This window comes from Styela clava, chromosome 4 (genome assembly GCF_964204865.1).
Source record: "Styela clava chromosome 4, kaStyClav1.hap1.2, whole genome shotgun sequence".
Classification (NCBI taxonomy): domain Eukaryota; kingdom Metazoa; phylum Chordata; class Ascidiacea; order Stolidobranchia; family Styelidae; genus Styela; species Styela clava.
The window spans coordinates 12,632,913-12,656,332 of record NC_135253.1 but is presented as its reverse complement, the minus strand read 5'-3'; the positions used below and the strand labels follow the sequence as shown (position 1 = coordinate 12,656,332).

At 34.1% G+C, this 23,420-nt stretch overlaps 1 protein-coding gene across 2 annotated transcripts; it reads left to right on the top strand.

Moving 5' to 3' along the window:
• The first annotated feature begins 88 nt into the window (after positions 1–88).
• LOC120325962 (metastasis-associated protein MTA3-like) lies at positions 89–22,828 on the top strand. Of its 2 annotated transcripts, none has more exons than XM_039392151.2 (18): positions 89–356; positions 3,952–4,019; positions 6,953–7,046; positions 8,146–8,272; positions 9,076–9,139; positions 10,634–10,748; positions 11,113–11,212; positions 15,819–15,918; positions 16,483–16,671; positions 17,194–17,327; positions 17,432–17,505; positions 18,047–18,207; positions 18,781–19,015; positions 19,807–19,959; positions 20,744–20,839; positions 21,402–21,433; positions 21,508–21,599; positions 22,000–22,828. In XM_039392151.2, exons 1-18 carry the CDS (start codon positions 326–328, stop codon positions 22,208–22,210), a joined length of 2,076 nt encoding a protein of 691 aa, XP_039248085.2. In that variant the 5' UTR covers positions 89–325; the 3' UTR covers positions 22,211–22,828. The 2 variants fall into 2 exon arrangements, with proteins under 2 accessions (XP_039248085.2, XP_039248086.2); XM_039392152.2 differs by lacking the exon at positions 89–356 and adding an exon at positions 460–950.
• The last annotated feature ends 592 nt before the right edge of the window (positions 22,829–23,420 follow it).

Sequence of the window (23,420 nt, the reverse complement as noted above, 5' to 3'; positions counted from 1 at the left end):
CAAAAACGTATTTTATGTATTATCCCAATTTCATGCATACCCAAACTTAAAATACACATTTATGATATCAGTGTGTTCGGTATCGAATTCGAAGATTCTTATTGGACAACGGTTACCAGTTTGAGCCTGACGAAACCGCGAAATGAGTAAATAGGGTTACGTAGACAAATGCATGGAGATGTGACGTCATTCCATTTTAGAGGAAGCGGTGCGGACTTGTTCGGAGTTGGGTCAGGAAAGAACGATCGTTTTCTGTTTCTTTTTCAAGTTATAATGAATATAGTAACAACTGGAAGGATTACAGTATAAACACCAAAGAAATAAAATGGCTTCGAGTAATATGTACAGAATTGGCGGTAAGTTATTTATATATATTTAATGATCTTGATAAAATTTTATGCTAACGACTTCTGCGAGGCTGACTTCGATTTATTCGGCGTCTGGTTTCTTGTAATGTGCGCGACCACGAGTGTCATACGGGTATTGTTTTCGGAATATATGCAGCTTTAGATAATATCAGATGAAATCAATCAGACATGGTTTCAAATTTGAATCAGTTGTAGTTTTTATTTAATCTGTCATGTTCAGTTCATTTTAATGTCGTATTTGAATATTTGTCTTATAAAATTTTTGCGCAGTGGTCGCACTAAAATTAAGTTAATGTAATTGTGTCTCGATAGAAATGTCGTTCGCGCTCAAAATCCCATGTAGCTGTCGAGCGTGAGCGAAGCCATGGTCGATAATACTGCTGTTGTTTTTTTGAAGTTTCGGCGGCAATTCGTTGTATAATAACTTGGTAATAATTGTGTTTATGATTATGGATGACGGTATACGACTTGAGTATTTTGTTTTACTATTGATTTAAATGTAATACACCTGCAAACTCATTGAAACTCTAAAAAACAAACCAACTCTGGCAACTTCAGTGTGATGATGTGCACCATGATAAAGTTAGTGGACAACCTACTCAGTCTTTTATGATTTTTGCACCCAGCTTACCCAGACTTTCCCAATCTTCTGTGTGTTCATTGTTTGTGTTTTGTGTATGATTTTTTTTTGCGGGAAAATCAAAATATACTTATTATTATTATACTTTTTAAGATTGCCACAGATTTTATCATTTACCAATGCCAGCTTGCTTTCTTTTTTTTCTTAATTAAATAACCTGCATTTTAATATGTCCGAATGCATTAAAATCTTGAGTTTGCCATACAGTTGCTTATCAAACTTCCATTTGAAATTGAATTTCCATTTCCATTTGAAACATTCCAGTGGCTCAGAAAACTCCTGTGCCATACTCGTGAGGCTGTAAATAGAATTGTACAAACCATAAATATATTTAAAAGCAAACCTGAAACTGACAAAACAAAATAATCTTTAAAGAACATCAAATTTGATGATAGTGGCTAACCTTATCGGTATTTGATTATATTTAAACATTATACATATAATAATATAGACCAGACATATGCAAACTACGGCCTGCGGGCCAAATCCGGCCTGCTGCGTAATTCAATCTGGCCCACCTGATGCTGTCACAATCAAACTAAAACCAAATTTTGCTGTTTTAGCAAAAAATAGCTCACAGAAATTGTTGGGATTGTGATCAAATAGAGTTTTGGCATGAGGCTTATCATTTTCCACTTTTGCTTTTGTAACAATGTAAATATTGTCCACAAAATGTAACTTTTACTTCGTAATTAATGGCCCGCCAGTCTAGAGGAACAAAATTTTTGGCCCCCGGTCTGAAAACCTTGCCCCCCTTGATATAGACTCTTGGATTTAAATGTAAACTCGCGAAACCTATTGACTCTACTGGTGGAACCCTATTGTGCCGCAAAACCCTGGATGAGAACCACTGCGTCCAAACCAGAAACTGAGAATGCTTCCACGTTACATGTCCATGTCCATTCTACTGCCAAGATATAGTTGATTTGTACCAAATAACTCCAGCAACAAGGCGATTAACTTCATTACGAAAATTGTGTGATATTTTTATCCAAAATAGAATAATACGAATAAGTGTTTGCATAATTATTGTAATAAATCTGTTTTTCTAAATTTTTTGATTATCCATAAGATCATTTATATACATAATCTCTATTTCTATCTTGTAATAAGTGAGCCACAAAGCTTCATCACCTTGCTATCAAATTTTCAAAAACGACTCAAGTACTTTAATATCACCTATACTAAAAAGTTCGCGTTTATTCAAGAAAGCAGACCATGGAAATAACTAGCTTTACGTGTGTGGTACTGATATCACTGCTTTTTGTAAGAAAATGTACTTGAGGCAAAGTTACAATCATTCAGATGTTATGGAGGCTGTCTATGAGCAAAGTTAGGGTCGATCGACCATTGAAGTGACAAGAGCTACTGAAACTCCATGAATACGCTCGCCACCGCACCTCTGATTACCCTGTGTGGGATCGCAAATTCGAATCTTGTGAGAGATAATTATATTTTTGAAGACTGCTGGGCTCCCCGATGCTGTAGGGTTCATATTGTGACCGCTTGTCGGTTAGCTTCCTCCAAGAGTCGTTGCATCTAAAACAAGTACCTGGCTAACTAACAACATGGACTGGTAACTGTACGAGAGGCCATGGTTCGCCATATGATGAAGCTGTATCAGCGGCCTTCCTCTCCCCCGGGATAAATATGTGAATCCTCTCCCTATTTAAATAGAATTACGATGATGCATAACCTATCTACTTTGCTCTGTAAGATATTTACTATGATTTCCACTTTAAATTAAATTAAAAATTATTAATTATTTCAACTGTTCGAACAGTGATTACATATTATCGTTTTAGGACCCACAGACTCGAAAAAAATGTTACTGGGAAAATATTTAAACCTAGAACCATTATTAGAAGGATCAGAATTATAGGATTTTGGTTGCTAACAGATAATAGCATACCATGGTCTGATCCTGGAAATGATGACAAAATTTTAAATTCAGTTGGGTGTTTTGTGTCCCTATTTATATACCGGTATATGTTGTCATGTGGCTTTGTCATGTGCATGCATCCCTTCTCAAACGATATTGTCAGCTTATCAATATTTTTACCATTACCAGACGAATACATACTTACATTATTGGGATAGGTAACCACACTAATATACTAGACTAGATATTTGAATGTGATAGCGTTTGGTGGAAGAATTGCGACTGATCAGACCACAAACCGTCCTTTCTTAGAGTAAACAAGTGTGCTTCTCATATTTTGAATTTCCTTTTATAAATTTTCAAGCCAAATTTTCTTAACAAGTCTTACAGCCTCACATCACAGTTTTTCTCAACTTTTTTATCTCGCTGCACACCTTTATAGAGTAAAAAAGATTTTTTGTAATAACCATTAGGCTAAAATAAGTTAGTGGCAATACTGGACTTCATTGAAATTGAATGTCAGTTTGTTGAAAAGATCTACTAGTATACATAAAAAAATACGAATCATGCTAAGCGTTAGGAATACACTTGTCACCGCAACTGCACCACTGATTACCTAGCATGACTATCGCAGGTTTGATTTCCATGGGGGATATTTATGTGCAAGAGGATTGTCCTAGACTCGTCGTGCTGTAGGGTGGTTCATGTAACCGCTGGTTGGCTACTGCTTTCTCCACCATCAAGTCTATGCATCTGAAAACAAAATAATTGTCTAACTTATTCCATAACCGACCTAGTCTAGTACTGGGAGGAGAGGCCGTGGTTCGTCTTATGATTAAGCTGTCTTATCGACTTTCCTCACCCTCCGGGATGAATATGTAAATCTTATCCTAACTGAACATCAATATGAAATTGGTTCAATATGAACCAATTTCACTTTGTGTCAAGTTTGTGTCTCACATGCTTTTAAGTCCCTTTTCATATATTTTCAAAATACAAATATAACTTTGTATATTATTGTTTTTGTGATACAAATAATATGTTGCCATATTTTTTTTCAGACTATGTCTACTTCGAAAATTCATCCAGCAACCCATATCTAATACGAAGAATAGAAGAATTAAATAAAGTGAGAGATTTTCTATAACTTTTAAAACTGTCTTTTTGCTTTTCAAGATGGTATTTAATTTAAAAAAAGTCATATACAGTGATACCTAGGTAGTCCAACGACCTGATACTTGAGCAACTCAGTAGTCGACCAAAAAATTCCAGTCAAAAATGTTGCAGTACTCTGAAATTCTGTGCTCGAACAACCGAGTGCGCCGTAGAGTAAAGGCCAAAACGAAGAAGTACGGGTATGCAATCTGTCACAGTAGACTCCATTGGTATGGCAACCTTCATGGGTACCGCGAAAGTGGAACTGCAACTAGTTACACAATTTTTGATGACATCATTGCACACAAAAAACGTATCTCATAGAGCCCATAGAAATTTGCTCTAACATAATGTAAACTGATACAAATATTTTTATATTTATTATGTACATATTCAAATAATTATTTTTGTCTAGGTAAGTTTTGCTAATATTTTGGGTATTTTGATATTAAAATATTACCATTGTTTTCTTGTGGTAAAAAAGTTTCCTCAACCTTGTATTTATCATTATAATATATGAATATAATATAGAAATTATAATTCAAAAATAAATAATATATATAAATATAATGTCATCTACAAGGCATAATATTGTTTGAATAATATATTAATATTAGTAATTGGGTAAAGTGGGTTCAAGGTGCCACGAAATATTGAAACCGCCATATATTTATTTTATAGTCTTGTGCTCTAGGAGGCTGCTGCTTTTCTCAGACATATCATTGGAATATTCTACTTCAAATCAATTTTTCATTCTCGTTTTATTAATGATCTTTATGCCATTCTTAACCCTTTGTTAATGTTAATCTATGGAAAAATTTCATTATTTGTTTAACTTATCTGACAGTAAGGAGAAGAATGTTCTGGTATACTTTCATTTTGTGTTACTGGAATATGACCAATATTGTTTACCAAATTTGTACTTCACTGGTGAATTGGAGTGTTTAAGAATATATCCACAATGTCAATAAAACACATGCAATGAAATTTGTATATAAAAAAATCAATTTTTACACCTTTTGTATAGAACTTAAAATAAGGCAATAGATTTAGGAAAAGAATATAAAATGTGTTGAGGATATTTCTCGCATGTATAAAATATTTTAGAAAACGAGTCTATAATTAGCATTACTATATTGACCATGCCGAAGAGTGATTGATCTTGGCTTGCCTTACTCTATAATGTAAATAGCCTGCATTTTCTCTTGACGTCAACTTTCAAGAGCAAATTCGAACACATTAATGCCAATGCATATTAATTAGCATAATAAGCTATTACAATATGGGGTTTCAAATCTCTTCAAAATGAAATAGCATTCCAAAATGAGAATTTATTTTTCCAAATAGGCATGGTGTTATGGTTTTGATTGTACATCTCTAACCTGCTCCACATTCCATTAGATAGAATAATCAATCAATAATTGATTAATGGTGGATACTATATTGATAGCCAACAGTTAAGGTCACATGAAAAAATTTGAAAAATTATATACTCAAGAAATTCGTTAACATAAGGCATCACCGCATTCAATGCTTTTCAAGTAATAAAACATTGCTGGACCAACTTTTGTTATTCTTTACATGCTTTGTACTTCAAGCAGGGCTGTGTACAAGTAACCCCTGATATGTTATAAGCTGCTATATTTTGGAAGGGCTGTAACCTTTTCGGTTGCCCATTGCATGCCAATTCAATTTGATATATCCAGGGTCTGTGTGGGGTGGTACATTAATCGACTGGGTCATCATACCAACAAAAAAGTTCAAAGGTTAAATATAGCATTCACTCGAGATTGGTAAAAAGATATAGTTTACTGAGTTGTCTTTTTGAAATGATCATTTTATCTCTATAACCATGAAGAATGAGATATTCAAAAAAATTGAAATTTGATGACGAGGATGAATTATCTGAGGTGTCATGAACAACTTTCCATTATTTTGTATGAAGTTGACTCCTTCTCAGTCTTGCTTTTATATTTTTGTATTTTAAGTTTCATTATGTATTTCAATGTGAGGTGTGTGATAAGAATAATGATATGAGGGTATGAGTCATGGCTTGCTCTACCTTTTGTTATTAGTAACAGGTGAAAGGAATGCTGGCTAGATCATAGGAATGATAAATATATCACTGAATCACATCATTAAAATAAGGGTAGTTTTTTAAAAAAACATTTTTTCCAAATAACTGATTTTAGGTATAGTATGTAAAAGACGAATGTGATCGCAGTTGTGAAAAATCAGCTTTGAAAAGTTCAAAACTGTGCTTTTGTGTTCTTTGTAGGCAAGACTTTAGTTTATTTATATGTCAATGTAAACCCTTTCAACCAAACTCGACAGCATAATAATAGTGAGGATATGAAAAGTATTGTTTCAATTTACTCTCAGAATATATTAAATGAAGCACTGTTATGTTATGATTATGCCAAGATGATAATTAGAAATTGGACACTAAGTGTACATATGGATGAATTGTGTTCTCGTTATAAAAAAATTAACCTTTTTTCACTACTGAGACCAATTGCTTCAAATTTTCAGTGGCCAAAGATTCTATTCTTCGCTAGAAGGCTATTACTTTTATTTATTTTATGTATTTCTGTGGGCTCTAAGGGATTTGTTTTTTTATGTGCAATGCCATTATCAAAATTAAAAATTACGCACCTTGTGGCGGTACCGCGTTCGCGATCTGGTGGTCAGACGAAGTCAGGAAGGCTGCGGTACCAGTAGTCTAATGTGATAGATTACATTGCCATACTACTTTGTTTTCCTTCATGTCCATATATTTGTTTTATGCGGAATTGTGGAGTCATGTTTTTTTTAGAAGTTACACATTATTATTGTTAGTTTGTATCACAAACTGCAAATCAATATCTGTTTTGGTTTTTATATTAACTTGGACAATTTTGTTTTCAGACTACCAATGGAAATGTTGAAGCCAAAGTTATATGTTTTTATAGGAGGCGAGATATATCCACTAGTTTGTTGCAGCTCGCAGATAAACATGCAAGTAAGTGGAAATTTATCCATTATCAAATAGAGTTTTTAATATTTAAATTAGATCTAAATATGCACTCTGAATTTTGATTTTATTTGCTAATGGTTAAGAAGAATAAACGACTTGTTGAAATTTCCCATCTTTTCAATTGGCAATATTTTTGTATATGCAGCAGACATAAATTGTTAATCCTATACAAATATATCCTTGTTAGAACCATTTCTTTTCTGGCATAGGCCTGACAGACAGCACCTTGTTTAATTTGTTGGTTGCTATCAGAAGCAAGTTCATTAGCTGATGTTGCTTCAACATGATATTAATGCCAAGCTGTTTTTGTCAATGTTTGGGAACTTGAAGTACAGAAAGAAGTGTTTTGCCCAAATAAATCTGTTTCGTGGAATTCAGTTCCTCTGAGCTGTCTTCTTGACCTTGTTAGCTTGAATTTTTTATTTTTCTTATTGAAAGCTAACAACATACATTTCGATTTCTTTCTATTTATATACTTACTCTTAGTGCATTAGTGGTGCTTACAACTTTCTTGTTATTACTGTAATTTCTACAACTGTAGTCGGGGATTTCCAACCTTGCTCTGGGCAGAATTTGTAAATAAAATTGCACATAAAACTTCACATTGCTCTGAGTATCCTTGATAAAAATAATAAGTTTTCGTTGTTGATTTACTGAAATAAGAATTCATTACTCGGTTTGCATGAATTCAAGATTCCGAGCCCTGAGGTTGAAAATTGTTTTTGAGGAAATTACTATACTCTTCGATAATTATTTTCACCTCATTCTTAGTTTGTATGAGATTCTGCTCTGTCTGCATTTGATCTTCTTGAACACTGGATTAGCAAACTACCGTAACTATCTTCACGATTCATGCTTGTATTGAACAATGAGTGGGTTACAAGCTAGTTTTATTTTGTGCCTCAATTTTTGAATCTGGAATGAGTTGAACGCTCAATTGTATATTTATGTAAACCTGTCAATTCGAATCTGGTAATATAACATATAACTGCACATAAATTTGTGTTTGCGTATGAAGCAAACTATCTCAAATAATCAATGTTCACTTGGTCATAATATGATGTTTCAATCATATATTTTGCAGAGGACATGGAAGAAGACATGGATGCTGAAACAACAAGTGAATTAACAGAAGCGGACAGACATCAACTCAATCATCGTGAATTATATTTATCAAGACAATTGGATACATTACCAGCAACACACATCAGGTAGTTCACTTATAATAAAATTTTGCTGCATTCAAGGTATAGCTTCGGGACTAAGCAGTAGGCTGGGGACTTTTTCATCCATGCCCATTGTGTTTGAAATAATACACATTTGTCATTTTGAACATCTGTAACAATAATAATAATACATGAAAAAGATGGGGGTGGGATCAAACAGCAAGTAATAATAATGCAAAGCCTTATAATATGTATGGTAAAGACTGATATACTGTGGATTGGTTGCAACTTGGGATAAGCGATTACCGTACTTAGCAGTCAAATTATTATGCTGCTAACATTGAAAACATTAAAAATATAAATAAAAACGATAATACCTTTAATTAACGAGACTGATGTGCTTGCATATTTTCGCACATAAACAATCCTCATCTTTCAAATTTGATTTATATCTTGTTCTAAGTTAAGTGTCGGGAAAGATTTTACAGTCACCTCCATTGAGCCTTTCGCGGCCCACTGGGGCGACAGGCCCTCCAGTTTGGACAGCCTTGATCTAAAGTACAAACAATGTTTCTTTATGAATCATTCACACAATTAGTAATAAAAGACCTGACAGTAACAAGTTCTTCACACTGACTTACGTACGGTTCACACTAGGCATGTAGAATTCCTGAAATACTCCTGCTCATGTGAAAATGTTATCACATATTACTGGTAGCCCTATTAAGAAGTGAGGATATAAGCTATGTGAATATTGCAGGCATGTGGCCAATACTGTCTCTATTTCTGATTATTACATTTTTGAACGTGTTAAATTGATAATAAACAAATTTGTGTTTTCATTTTAGGGGAAAATGCAGTGTAACATTACTAAATGAAACAGAAGATCTCAGACATTATATTTGCAAAGAAGTAAGTTGTTTGTTGTACTTTCAAACTACTCGTACATGCCAATTATATCGTTTGTTTATACATTCGTGGAGTCTATAAACCAAGAATGCCAATTTAAGGTTGCTAGAGCATTGTCTGCAGTGGAAAAATAATGTTCTCAATATGGAGCTAAAAATTTGCCTACATAATGAAAATATCAACATGAGGTATACATTCAAACTGTATCTTTTATCTTGCTACTAATTTGCAAAGCCTGTGGAGATTGCAGCTAATTTGCTTGTGATATTTTTAATATGAAATGGAGGTTATGAGGGAATAAGTTGATTACAGGAAAATGCATAGATATATGAAATAGGAAAAATAACTGTTTAGCTGGAGTAAACATTCCTCCATTCTCATGAAGTACCTCCTTCAAATTATTTTATATGACTAATGACAGTGAAAAACTGACTTGGTAAAGCATTTTTTAAGCATTCAATTAAAAACAAGAGAACAAAGCGGGAGTATACGAACACAAAGGTCCAATAACTGAATGCAGTGCCGGTAGCCTAGTTGATTCGTTTGGAAATGTGTCTGCGGAGTAGCACAGAGTTCGCAAAATTAAAATAACACACTTGGCGGAATAAAAACGGTGTTCCTTGAATAAATTGAAATAGGGAAATTTTGGATGAAATATCAAATCTCAGAGAATTCAAATTCAAGAACAAATAAAAGTAGCTAAGCAATTGGTACAGTAATTGAAGAGAAAACGATATTTTATAACGACAACATAATACCAAAACTATCCACTTTGGTACACGCCGTGTCTGATAATGACATGTAGTCATAACTCAAGTTGAAAGAAACTGCTAAAAAACGGGTTTGATAAGTGGATGTAGCTCACATAACTAAGCCTGTCTAATTTGTTTCCACTGTGTGTAATCGGAATCTTGAGGAAGTCGACTGTTGACGTTGACAAGGCAGTTGACATTGAAGTTCCCAAGCGCTAAACATTCAAAGAATTCATTTGAAAATTAACAAATAATTTGATTGATTTTTCACAGTTTTCAGAAATGAATGAAGGCCTCTGTTTGGTACGTTATCACGAGGCTTAAATTTCTCAAAATTTTAAAATTTTTGCAATAAAACTATTCTAAAATATTCCTGAAATCAATTTAAAATATTGAATACAATGTATTTTGGACCTATTCGAATATTTGATTGGTGTTGAATTTGATTGAAATGGAAGGTTTTTCAATTTTTTGTAGGAGTAAAGTGAAAAGAAATTTATTAATCATTAAATAAGTACGCTTCTTTGGTATACAGTGGTTTGTTGGATGAATTGTTTATGCCATGCAAACTGAATGCTAAGATCAGCATTATACCTCAATATTTATCATTGGTTTTGGTTGACATGCCCATATCATCATCCAAAATAAGAAGCAAGAAAAATATATCTACTTGCAAATAAGAATACTGAATATTTTATTAATAGCGAGCTATTTTATTTATATATAAATTTGTATTTGTTTTCAGGATACATTTTTTTATTCATTGGTATATGATCCCGCACAGAAAACGTTACTTGCTGACAAGGGTGAAATTCGAGTAGGTTCTAAATATCAGGCAGAAATTCCACCCTTACTTGGAGGTGAGCAAGATTCAGCTCTATACACTTTGAAGTATTTTGTAGTACTCTGATTCTGGTTGTGATTTATATTCATTCTTTTTACAGATTTACTAGTGTGACACTGCCCTTTTTTTTGTATTATTCACAATTAGATATGAATGCCAACATTTAATTCAAGACATGGGGCCCAGATATTTATTAATTATTATTACATACTGTAACAACATTTGACAGTCACTCAGATATGAGTTTTAATAAAAAGTCTGACTAATTTTTATTCTGACCAAGGTCAGACGAAACGTTACAGAAATATATTTGTGTTAGTGTGCAGCAAGACTATCGAATCACTTAGGATTCTAACTTGAATTATATCATTTATTTTTAGGTCCTGATCCGCGAGATTCAGAAATTTTAGAAGTTCCTATATGGACCAATAAAAGTTCAGCTACCACACAACAAATAGACCAATTTTTAGTGATAGCAAGGTATTAACTTGGTCCTTTTTATTTTAAATATTATGGTTTGGCACACTTTAAATGTCATCTAAATAATTAAACACCCTTGTCATTAACAGTAACTAACTATAGCGAAAATTTATCTTGGTTTAACTTATATTGCGCCTTTTTATTTCTAGATTACCTTAAGCGCATGACATTAACAAAATGAATACCTAATAGGCAATCTCATTTGTATTTATCGTATTCCAAATCTGCATGGCTTATGAAATGTTATTGCAAAGATAATGCTTCAATAATAGTGTAAAAATAGTTATATTCTATGTAACAGTTATTTTCCTATTGTACTATGGTTAGCAAGACATTCCAACTACAGAGTAAAAAAAAAAGATTGACTTGCTAAAGTGCTATATAAAACATATTCACGAATGTGATTGTATATGTATATGTGTTCATTTCAGTAAGGATTATGTAAGGATTCCATATAGTTATTTGACAAAAAAATGGAAGTGGTTAAGATAATTCTATCAATATACACTCATCTGGCTTCAGTCTGGGTGGGTTATGCCTGATTATAAGATTTAATCATTATTGCATGAACATGATCAGTCCAAGCATACATTATTACATAATCAATGTATTAAGAAAGGCTGTAAATTACAATACCACTGTAAAAAGTCTATTTAAAATAGCAGCAGTAAAAAGAATACAAGTTTTTTGGGAACCCATTTTCCTAAAATAAAATCTGTGATCTGAACATTGTTCTGATTGATTATGATATATTTTATTTTAAGCGTGACAGCATATATGCTGAATTTATTTTCCCAATTCATGTTTTAAGCCTCTTGCTTCAGAAATATGCTAATTGAAACATTTTTGAATTTACTGTAAAATCATTTTTGAAATTTTTAATTTAGAAGTAAATTTTGTATAGAAACCTAACTAAATCATTGGAATGAATCTTAATATATTGTTAAATATATACAATGTTAATTTGACCATTCTTCCATTCACACATTTTCTTGGAATATTTTTTAAAACTTGAGACAGGTGCCACGCTGACACTCCTCTTTTTATCCGTCGTCTCACGTCTCACGGCGACAAACTTGTTCACGAGCTTCATGATCACAATATTTTTATTTCACGAAATTCATCAACGCTTTGAATACATTGTAATCCACCATCGACTTGGTGACTAATTCGACGAATGAGTAAATCACGTGATCATTGTGGTGTTGAATAATAGTTTGTCTTCAAATAGATACCATTGTTGTTTTTGTTGGTGTTTCAACCATTCCAATAAACCTGCAAAATATTGACGCCCATTTTCCATGATCGGTACGAAAATGCAACGGCACACATCGACTAATTTGTAATGTCCTGCTTTTGCCCAACCATTTTATTTTGTTCTTTGATTATGTTTATCTCAGGATAAGCTAATTTAAAATTTTTTCCCTATCTTCTCTGTATATCTTTCGCCATAATTAAAACTAACTGAAATTGTAGTGAAGCAAATAACAATATATCATTAGCGCTCATTTTGTAATTTGAATAAGCAGTCATGGAAAAGTAGCATAGGCTTTATATTCCCGGGAAAAAAGTTTGCACTTTCGATTTAATGAACCTAATTACAGTCAAACCTAAAACAGTTGTGGTGTTAAATTTATGTTATGTCCGTAATTTTCGTCGATAAATGAGACCAACCCAGCGCTGGTCAGTCTCAAATGTTCTTTTGCTAGATGTCGTCGAATTGACATTAGTCCGTGACTGATCGCTCGTATTTCGTATGACGGACATGTTGATTTGGCGAGATTTTCACGTCAGAATACAACGATTTCGTAAATAAAGGATGTATCGTATTGTAACAATATGGGCCATAGCTTTATTTTTTGTGTTATATTCATAAAAATGTTACTATTTATTTGTCACATATTCACCGATCACATCCCAAATTATGTATTTCAATTCTTATTACCTTTTAGATTTAGAAAATCTGTGAAAATTCGGTCTTTGGTAAAGATTACTTTTATGCGATCCACGTTCTACCATAAATCCCACTTTGTATGTTTACTCCGATCAGCCCATTTAATTGCAAAACATGCACCGAATCCTATAAATCCACGAGCATCTTGCCTGTCTAAAACTACCGCTCCCCGTACGATGGCCGTTACATTTTGACATGCTTTGATTTAAACTTATTTGATACCGACAAAGGCAGCCTTAGAACAACCGAAACTCATGGCAGTGCTCGATCAATGCACTTCAACTTTCTTACTGAGCTTGTAAATTGGACGCCAGTTTCCTGACCGTTGATAAATTTTATGGCGTTAGGTGTTAACTATCTATCATGTTATATTCATAAAAATTTTGCGTGTCACAACATATACATTTTAATAATATCGAACACACCTGTTAGTACAATTTAATTAGGAATACTGGTTATCATCGTGATCGCGGGGCCGTGCGAATTATTTCGAAGAAAAATCGAAATCTATTTTTTTACATTCATTATGCAAAGTGTATTCGTTCTGAACCACATTTGTATACGCGAATGTATTCTGAAAAGTTTATCCAATCATCTGCCTCCATTTTTCGATGCACATTTCCGGCAGTTGCAATCGAAGTTACAGTCCTCGTGTCGTCTTCTTAATTTTAAGAAGAAAAGCGTTTCGTCAAAATTATTACCATGCTCAGCATTTTTCAGAATTCTCACTTTGCCCGTTTAAAAAAATTGTGTATAGTCCTATATGCCTCCTTATGAGTTTCCTGGACTCTATACCCCGATATGGCATTTTATGTACTGAAAACTTGGAACCAATGGTATCATCAATATTGCTTATGCATGTATATACTTTGCCTGTTACAAGAATACTTCGAATTTGTGATTCGGCCAAATTACAATTTTTTTGAAATCCATTTTTCGACCGATACATGATGAAACGGCTACATTTCAAGTTTTGAGATTTCAATTGTCTCGATCGTTTGTTAAAATTTCTCGTGGTACACAATAGACAGGACTTCTCGGCAGACATCAACATGCACACAACATCGTTGACCAGATTTGAATAAATACTGAGAAATTATCAAGAAGAGTGAAAGAAGGCACACACACGCGTGTATATGAGTGGGTGTGCGTCTCACGCATTTGGGGCGTCGTCGTCGTCACGATTATAAAAGCCTCTTTGCCCTCCCCTCTACCTGACTGACTTATCACGGAAACAAAGAAAATGGCCGACTATTTTGATTTGTTTAGGAAAAAATATTTTGTGGTGTACACTGCGAGTAGTGGTATGAACATATAAAGCAAATCTGTATCGGGCCGCGCGTGGCATATTGAGCGCATATATCACACTTTCCACGTCGTGACTCAGTTCCATCGGTTATGCGTGGTAAATTATTAAGTTGACCATGCCTTATCATATTCCTGGCTACCAATTTTTGTTTTAACATGTCACACTTTTGGCATTATCACATTTGGGCCATGTCAAAGTTGTGCAAAATTGAAAGATTAGCTTCGGGGCGTATATTGTGGAAGATAATTAGTGATCTGGTCGTCGTTGGCTTTTGTTGATAAATTTTAGTGTTCTCGCGCGGGAAAAAAAAAGTCGACGCATGAATATTTGTGACGTCACAGGTCCTAGGTATTGCGAAATAGCATAGTTCCTGCCCGTCTGTCATTCCTTGTCTCGATTAAGCCTGCCGACCGAGCATGATGATAACACGCACTTGTTTATCGAAACGTAGCATTATCTGTTGGGCTATTTCCGGTACGGGTGCACACTCAATTCATTATACCGTTTTTAATGAGAGATTTATAAATAAAATATATTTTGTTTGGGAAAGGAGTTGCCACTTTTAAAGATTTCACCGTTATAGTTATAGACCTATTGTTTTCCCCCTGTTAATTTCACGCCCACGCAAATAGTTTCGATAAAATTATTCACAAAATGCACCACTTGTATGCAAGATTAAGTTAGTATATGCAAATTCCAATTCATAGCTGAAAATTTGAAAGCATGAACACTATAGTGGAATCCCATTATTTTCCAACCAAATACTCTATTTTTATTGTTAATAGGGTAAAAATATATAATTTTGTAAAAAATAGTGAAAATTCATAATTTAAAATCCCTCACCAGTTGATGTGTGTGTAGGCTTACAATATTAACCATTTTGGTCCAAAATTTTATTAGTTGACCATCAAACCAAAATAATACAATACAAGAGATAAAAATGGGCAATGCGAATTTTTGCCTTTCTTTTTTTCCCTTGCCTCTTGCCTTTCCGTGTTGCTCTGGTTGTCGCTAATTTTTTAAATTCTTGTGTACATGGAAAAACTAATTTTTTGTGTATGGCCCAGCTCAGCTATGTCTGAAGTTATATTATGTCCCACCGTCAAAAAATGTTGCACTACCCTGGTCTAGGATATCACAACTACTGAAGTGAGGAATAAATCCTCTATCGTTACTCTACACATCTTACAAACCATATTGCTTTAGGAATTTCTTGTGCTTTATTTAATAGGATATAGATGAATGTGTGACAGCTTTGCATTTGGCCTTGATGCCCTAATCGAATTAAATATATTTTATTCTAATTATTTTACATTGACTTATTTTTCATTTATATTCTACAGATCCGTCGGTACTTTTGCACGTGCACTAGATTGCAACAGTTCTATTCGACAACCAAGCTTACACATGAGTGCAGCTGCAGCTTCCAGAGATATCACATTGGTAATTTTCTTATTTTGTTATGAATATTGGATGGGCAGTTCATCCTCTATTTTTTATTGTTGATGATGAATAGTCACCAATTATATTAATGCTGGAAAATTAGGAGCTGTATTGCATTTATTGGCAATCCTTATGGAATCAGCCAATCATGAATCTTTGATGGGATAAGAGAAATTCCAGTATGCCAATTTTAGAAGTTGTAATTGCATGATTTTGTTTGATCACAATGCTGTCTTGACTTTAAGTCTCTGAACCTCTGAGTTGTGAATCAAGTATAGTCAAAGATCATTGCAAATTGTTGTCCGAATCCCAGCGAGTTTTCATTTTTTTATACATTTTCAACGACTCTCAAAATTATTTTCGAGTCTCCTAGCATTTAGCCTAGTTCATGTTGAATAGTTTTGCTCATATGACTGTTGTCACTCAAAGTCTTTGAAAAGGTGACAACACTGGTCTAAATTTCAAGATCTCCTGAATCTGATTCCTTGCAATTTAGAATTTGTACCTTTTTGTACATGCCTGCTTAATATAAAGTCATTTTCCTAATTTTATTAATATTTCCAGTTCCACGCCATGGACACACTACACAATAGCGGATACGACATGTCAAAAGCAATATCAAATTTGGTGCCTCGTGGTGGACCAGTACTTTGTAAAGATGAAATGGAGGAATGGTCGCCTTCTGAAGCAGGATTATTCGAAGAAGCTTTAGAAAAATATGGAAAAGATTTCGCAGACATAAGACAAGACTTTGTACGTTGATTAAGTATATTTAGATCTTTTGTAGTTCTTGAGTGCAACAAGGTTTTAATTGTAAGAACTTAAGCATCATTCTATCCTTTACTCCTATGTTGAGGTATGCCATAATTATGTACGAATATGGGCTGTTGTTTGCAGGAGTAACCAAAGTCTGGAGCTGAGCTGTAATAAAAATTTCAAATTATCCAGCTTGTAATGGTGGTAATCAAAGCCATAATTTCAAATAGAAATCAAAAAAACATTAAAACTATGACCCAAATTTTATTGAATGTCAATTGAAGAAAGAAGTCTAAAATTTTGTTTTTTCAAAGTTGGGGGCTGGAGTTGTAGTCTTTCAACCTGGAGTTCTATTCAAAATTGTTGTCAATCAGGGAGTCTGGAGTTATATTTCAAATTTTTTTTCCCAACTTCATAACCCAGTTTGTTAAAAAGTTCGCTCCCAGGATTCAAGTTTTAAAGCAATCTCGATGCTTTGCTTTTTAGATGAACTAACATGGATTCATTCTTTGATTTTAGCTCGCCTGGAAATCTCTCGCAAGTATCGTTGAATATTATTACATGTGGAAGACATCCGACAGATATGTTCAACAGAAAAGATTAAAAGCAGCAGAAGCTGAAAGCAAATTAAAACAAGTCTATATTCCTAATTAGTAAGTTGTTGATACTATTTTTAGGGCACTTTTATTACAAAATATTTTTTTATGATATATAGATTTTATTTTGAATTTACCACTTATGTATTATTAACTCACAGCAACAAACCGAATCCAAACCAAATAAAAGTTGTCAATGGTGATAGTGCAGATAGACTTTGTGAAGGATGTTTCAGTAAGTAACCTTGTTGTTCGTAACTTAGTAAGGCCTTAGTATTATTATTTTGATTATATCAATATTCCAAATAATTGTATTTGCTTATACGAATATTTAGAACTTGGGCTCTACATAAAGGAGGTTTAGATTTTAATTTCTTAAATAGGTACTCACTGTTAACTTCCACATTGCTAACAATAAAACATGTTTTTGGTGAGTTTCATCAACAACCGTTCGATTTGACACAAGAGTTCTATGAAATGATAGTTATCTTTCTGTTTTTTTTTATGTAAAAGTCAATTTTTTTCGAAGAAGTCTCCATACATATCTAGTTTAGATAATAGTTTTCTAATGTTAAGTTTTGAGCTCACATTAACTAAAGTCAAATCTTTGTTACCAAATGGTTAACGAGGTTACTCTTTCATAGCATAGTTTCTGCCAATACGGTCTGCTTTGGATGGCCTTAAATTCATTAGAATTTTATTCGCATACTTCACTTGTATCTTTCACTGATTTCTGCTATTAATTTATAGCAAAATTTTATCTTGTTATTTTACAGCTTCAAATTCTTACAACTGGTTTTCTTGGGGACCACCTCAGATGGGATGTAGGTTGTGCGCCACTTGCTGGATGTATTGGAAGAAGTACGGTGGACTGAAAATGCCCCCTAACAGCAGATCAGAAAAATTGCAGAATCACAAAATAAAAGGAACAGATAAGGTTTGTGATCTTTCCACCTTGTCGTTTGGAATCGTGGCCAAGTTGATAATATCAAGTTGGCTTAACCAAAACCGAATAAATATCAAGTTGGCTTAACCAAAACCGAAAAAAATATCAAGTTGGCTTAACCAAAACCGAATAAATATCAAGTTGGCTTAACCAAAACCGAATGAATATCAAGTTGGCTTAGCCAAAACCGAATAAATATCAAGTTGGCTTAGCCAAAACCGAATAAATATTAAGTTGGCTCAGCCAAAACCGAATAAATATCAAGTTGGCTTAGCCAAAACCGAATAAACAGCTGTTCAAATACATTCTAGAATAACTTTTTCAAATATGAAATATTATCTAAATTGAGTCATGTTTCAAAACTTTCAATGTATGTTTGTAAGTTTGAATTCGGAAATGCAGGTAAGTTAAAATGAACAGTCATTTGATTTCATATGAATTCTTATCTGCATTATTTTATACTTACATGTAGCAGAAAATTTTCAAAAATTGGGATTACTTTGTGCTTTTCAATGTTTTCTTGCATGCTTATCAAATGAATTTCCATAATATAATTATTTACAGGAACTGAGGTATCGACCACCTCATCAAATCTTGCCGATGTCCATGAACCATCATCACGGCTCAAACATGCGAGGAGGATCACAACGTATTTCCCTCAAGACAAAACAGGCATTCTTTCTCTGTGCAACGAAATTAACGAGGGTTGCTCGGAGATTATGTAGCGATATCCTGGGGCCAAGACGTTACAGTCGACGCCCGTTTCATCCTATCAATATTGCTGCAATCAAGGCTGAATGTGAGTGCAATTTATTTTTTCAAATAGGATACAACGAATACATTCTAAATTGGGGGCAACATTTATGTTGAAAATGATAGGAATCCTATATCTTCAGGTCATCATATCTAAAACGACATAAATATAAAAGGTCATTGTTTTTCTATGTGAATTTATTTCCTTTTTTTACTATTCCGTATTTATTTACTACGACGAATATACCGAATTTCGAATGTAAACGAATATTTAATTCGTTTTGGACTTCTCTGGCCTATAGGTTATTTAATAGACTTATATTGATTAAATAATTACATTTCCATTTCTGTGCTGATTCGTAGTATAAGTTTGCATGTTTATATTGATGTTGGAGTAAAAATTTTGAATTTATGATTCATATGAATCATACGTTAATCTAACACCCAACTGTACTGTCATTGAATCATCAAAATGCCGAAAACAAATTGCGAGTTTTCTAATGATTTGAATGAAGATTTCCAATATTTGAAGCAAAGACCAATATAGGATATTTTAATAAACTTACATCTAATTTTGATGTGCGTAATGTATGACAGAAGTTCGAACTATAACTGAGCCTCTGTATCGGATCAAAATTGGCTTGTACAATCTGCAGATATATGGTAAGCCTACTCAAAGCTGGAGCCCGAGTCAAAATATATCTGACAACCAGGAGTTGGGTGTCGTTTTTAAATGACTCAGTTAGAGTCAGGTTCAAGTTTACGCGACAGCTTTGTCAAAGAAATTTACCACTTTCATAAGCGGAAAATAATTTTGTTTAAATCTATATATTTCAGGCCAATTGAGATTTCCGAATACTTCACCGGAACAACTGGTGTTCACTCCAAAGAAATGGCCTCCGTTGTCCACTGTCGTAGTTCGACTAATCACCCTTGCGACTAACAAAACCAAATTGGACAGATCTCTGCCTGCTATTAATAGTAATAAATGTAAGATACATTTTTTTTAATTGGTGATGGATATTTCTTAATATCAATGTGGCAATTGACTTTGTATTTATGCAGAATTAAGTATTGTTTAGTCATGAATTTCATATTTATATCAACTAATCGCACGGTGGTGTGGCATGTGGCAGATCATACTAAGTGTTAGAAATATGCTCGCCATCGCACTGATTAATTTGCAGGAGTTCGAATACCACGTGTTTGGGGGGGGGGGGTAGGGGCTGGTTATGTGCGATGGGGTTGCTGGACTCCTTGCCTGCCGTAAGGTGGTTCATGTGACCGCTGGTTGGTTACGGCTTCTTCACTATCAAGTCCATGCTTACGAAAACGAATATCTGGCTAACTAATCCCATACACGACTTGGACTGGTAACCGGACGAGAGGCCGTGGTTTGCCGCATGAATAAACTGTCTTATCGACTTTTATCTCCCACGGGATAAATACGTAAATTCTATTCTATCCCAATTGTAAAGACCTCAGAATATGCCAAGTTTAGAAATTCATATCGACACAAAATCAAACAGTTACCACCACTAACTTTTGATAAAAAAAACAAGGACAACATTGCTTTGCTTTTATATTTTCTTTTCAATGCTAACATTGACGAAGCCAACACTCCAACTGCTATGTCAGTTTTCAAAATACTCAGGATATATAATGTCTCAGCTGTATTTGAATCAGGGATACCCATGGTTAGCTAATGCCTGAAATTTCTATTACTCTGCAATACCCTCCTCTTCTTTAATATATAACATTGCTATCGTTTTAGCCATTCTCGGAACGTCATCTCACAACAATCCAATGGCTCGAAATAAAACTTCACCGATGGCAGGGAGTAAGAGACCACGAGAAAATGGAGTCACAGGTCAGTACCAATTACTGAGTTTTTTCGTGTAATATCAATATGTACAAATTTGTGGAGTTTTTCTTTCTTTATTCAAAAGAATAAAAATATCAGGTGGATCACAAAATGTATGCTGGCATACTATGGTAAAGGACTGTGAATCTGTGATACCGTACAAATTCACTTGTTGTTATGTTAAAAGTTGCACGGTTTGATATATGATTAAGCCGCATTATTGGCTTGACTTTGGTAGACGCTCTTTTCTTTGTGATGAATATGAAATGTCGTTTGTGCTTTTTGGAAATAAATAAAGTTGGGAAATGCACAAAATTTACTTTCATCGAAAATGAAAATATGAAAGTTGCTGATTTGACTTAAAGTATTGCTGATAGTCTTTTTGTTGATGGACAAAATTACAATGCAATGTCTGATTTAACTTTTTAAAAAAGGTTTCAAAATTTGTCAAAAAAGCACTGGCAACAAATCAGATAGCGCCCAAACAGTCAATTATGGGGGCGTCTAACAACCCCATTTCCGCATTATTTTCAAGATCAAATATTTATCAATTGATTTATTTTTCCAGGGAAAAATGGTCACATTTCAGGAAATCAATATGTAAGTATTGACATTTCAAGATTTATTCTTGATAGTAGTGCTGAATTTAATACCACTTTTTATGTGTAATCTAGAAAATTCAGAACGGTCCTCAGAAAAAGAAAAGATGTGTTAATGCAAATGATGTTTCTGATGATATGTTCTTCGTTTGCACTGATAAAGTCAGGTATGACTATTTTTTCCTTTCTGTACAAAAAATCGTATTTCATAGAATATTGTGTTTCGCACTGCAATATTCAGCCATGTAATTTTTTTTTATTTTAAGATTTTTCAAAGACCTCTCGTCTTCATCTTAAATTGACTACTGATTTGCTAAGTACTATGTTAAATTTGTCTTTTAAATCACATGAGTGTAGATACAGGCAAACCCAGTATATCAACTTGGTTATAATAGGCAATTGCCAACCTGGGTTTATATGATGCAAGATTGTTAGCTGGTATGTGTGACCTAACCATGTAGAATACCAATGGCGTTTTCTGTTTTGACGAAAGATGCTAACACTCCTTTGAACATAGTTTTTCCTTCAATAGTCAACAATCCGAATGTTTTATTTTCTCAAATTCAGAGAATTTCGAAAGCAGATTACAGTTGGTGATCAACGAAGTGCGGCACGCAGACCACAGAAATCCATCCTGGTTATGCCGACGAAAGCTCTTCAGGAAAAATTAGCCCTTATTCTGCCGCCTGATTCTCAAAGTAAAACTAGTACTCCACCAGCGAGTGCCACTGTATCAACCGGTGCAGCGGTTCAAGAACCCATCGTTATTGATGATTAAATGTATCGTTAATGTTGTCACGGACTATGTTGTTAGTTCAAGAAAGTTGAATGGCACTTCGATGGGCGAGTATATTGGCCCACTGTCGAGGTCTTTGCGTGAATGTTCAGTCTGAACGCTAGAAAAATTGTTCGAATGATATCAAGATTTTGGAGTCTGTCCTACCTTTGAAAAAAGAAACTGTTCAGCCAAAAACGTAAATGTTTCGTGGACTGTATAATAGAGGATTCTGATACCCACGCGCTTTGTACATTTCAATTTTCAACTATTTATTCCTATTGTTGTTGATCATTTTTTTTTGCTTTTGGCCAATTTATTCTCTTGGGAATGTAAAATAGGTAGACAGTACGCTTCATAAGTCTATCTCCTTTTTACTCTACGACGTCCAGAGCCGTATCTAGCACATCTTGTTATGCAGTTATATGGCGTATCAGGTTAGCAAAAACCATGTCAAGCAGGAGAGTTAATGTATGCTTGCCCTTGGAAGGATGTTTGGTTACATGAGTATAAAGCTTTATACCTTTTTATTGTAATATGTGAATACATTTGCAAGTGTTAGGGAATTAAAATTTTGGTTTGATAGTTTAAGAGAGACAATAAAGATGAGTTTCCAAAATAGAGTATTTGTGGTTTGTGTGTGGATTGGGTTGGAGTGAATAAATGGGTGTAAAAGTGACGTAACTGTCCAATGTGGCAGGTGAAGCCATACCAGGCCATCAGGTACCACCCAAGTGTTCAATTGGTCTGATTGACAAAGCAAATGCATGCCACATTTCTATGATTTTGTTAATACAGTCTGGGCAAATCCTTATTATTGCAGCGATAATAATTTCTTACCGGAGGAACTGTATTTAGTGGTATCCTGTCCTTATCATAGGTGTATTGCCTTGGGTAGTTACGAACTACCAATATCATTTTCCTATTCAGACTCTGACACATCGGTCGAAGAGAGCTAGCAGAAGCTCCAGTTGTAAATGGGAGATAAACAGCCTGTTGGGTCTTCAAATGCTTTAAGTGTTGCAATAAATTTATGTTTTTAACTAATTGTATACCTGCGATTGATCAATCGGGATTGTGCTAATTGAGGAATATGTGCATTTGAGCTAACTGGCTAACTAATCCTGTGCCCGACAAGGTAACTGGACGCGAGGTCGTGGTACGCCATATGATTGAGACATCTTCCCTCTCTTTCCCCTGGTCAAAATACGAA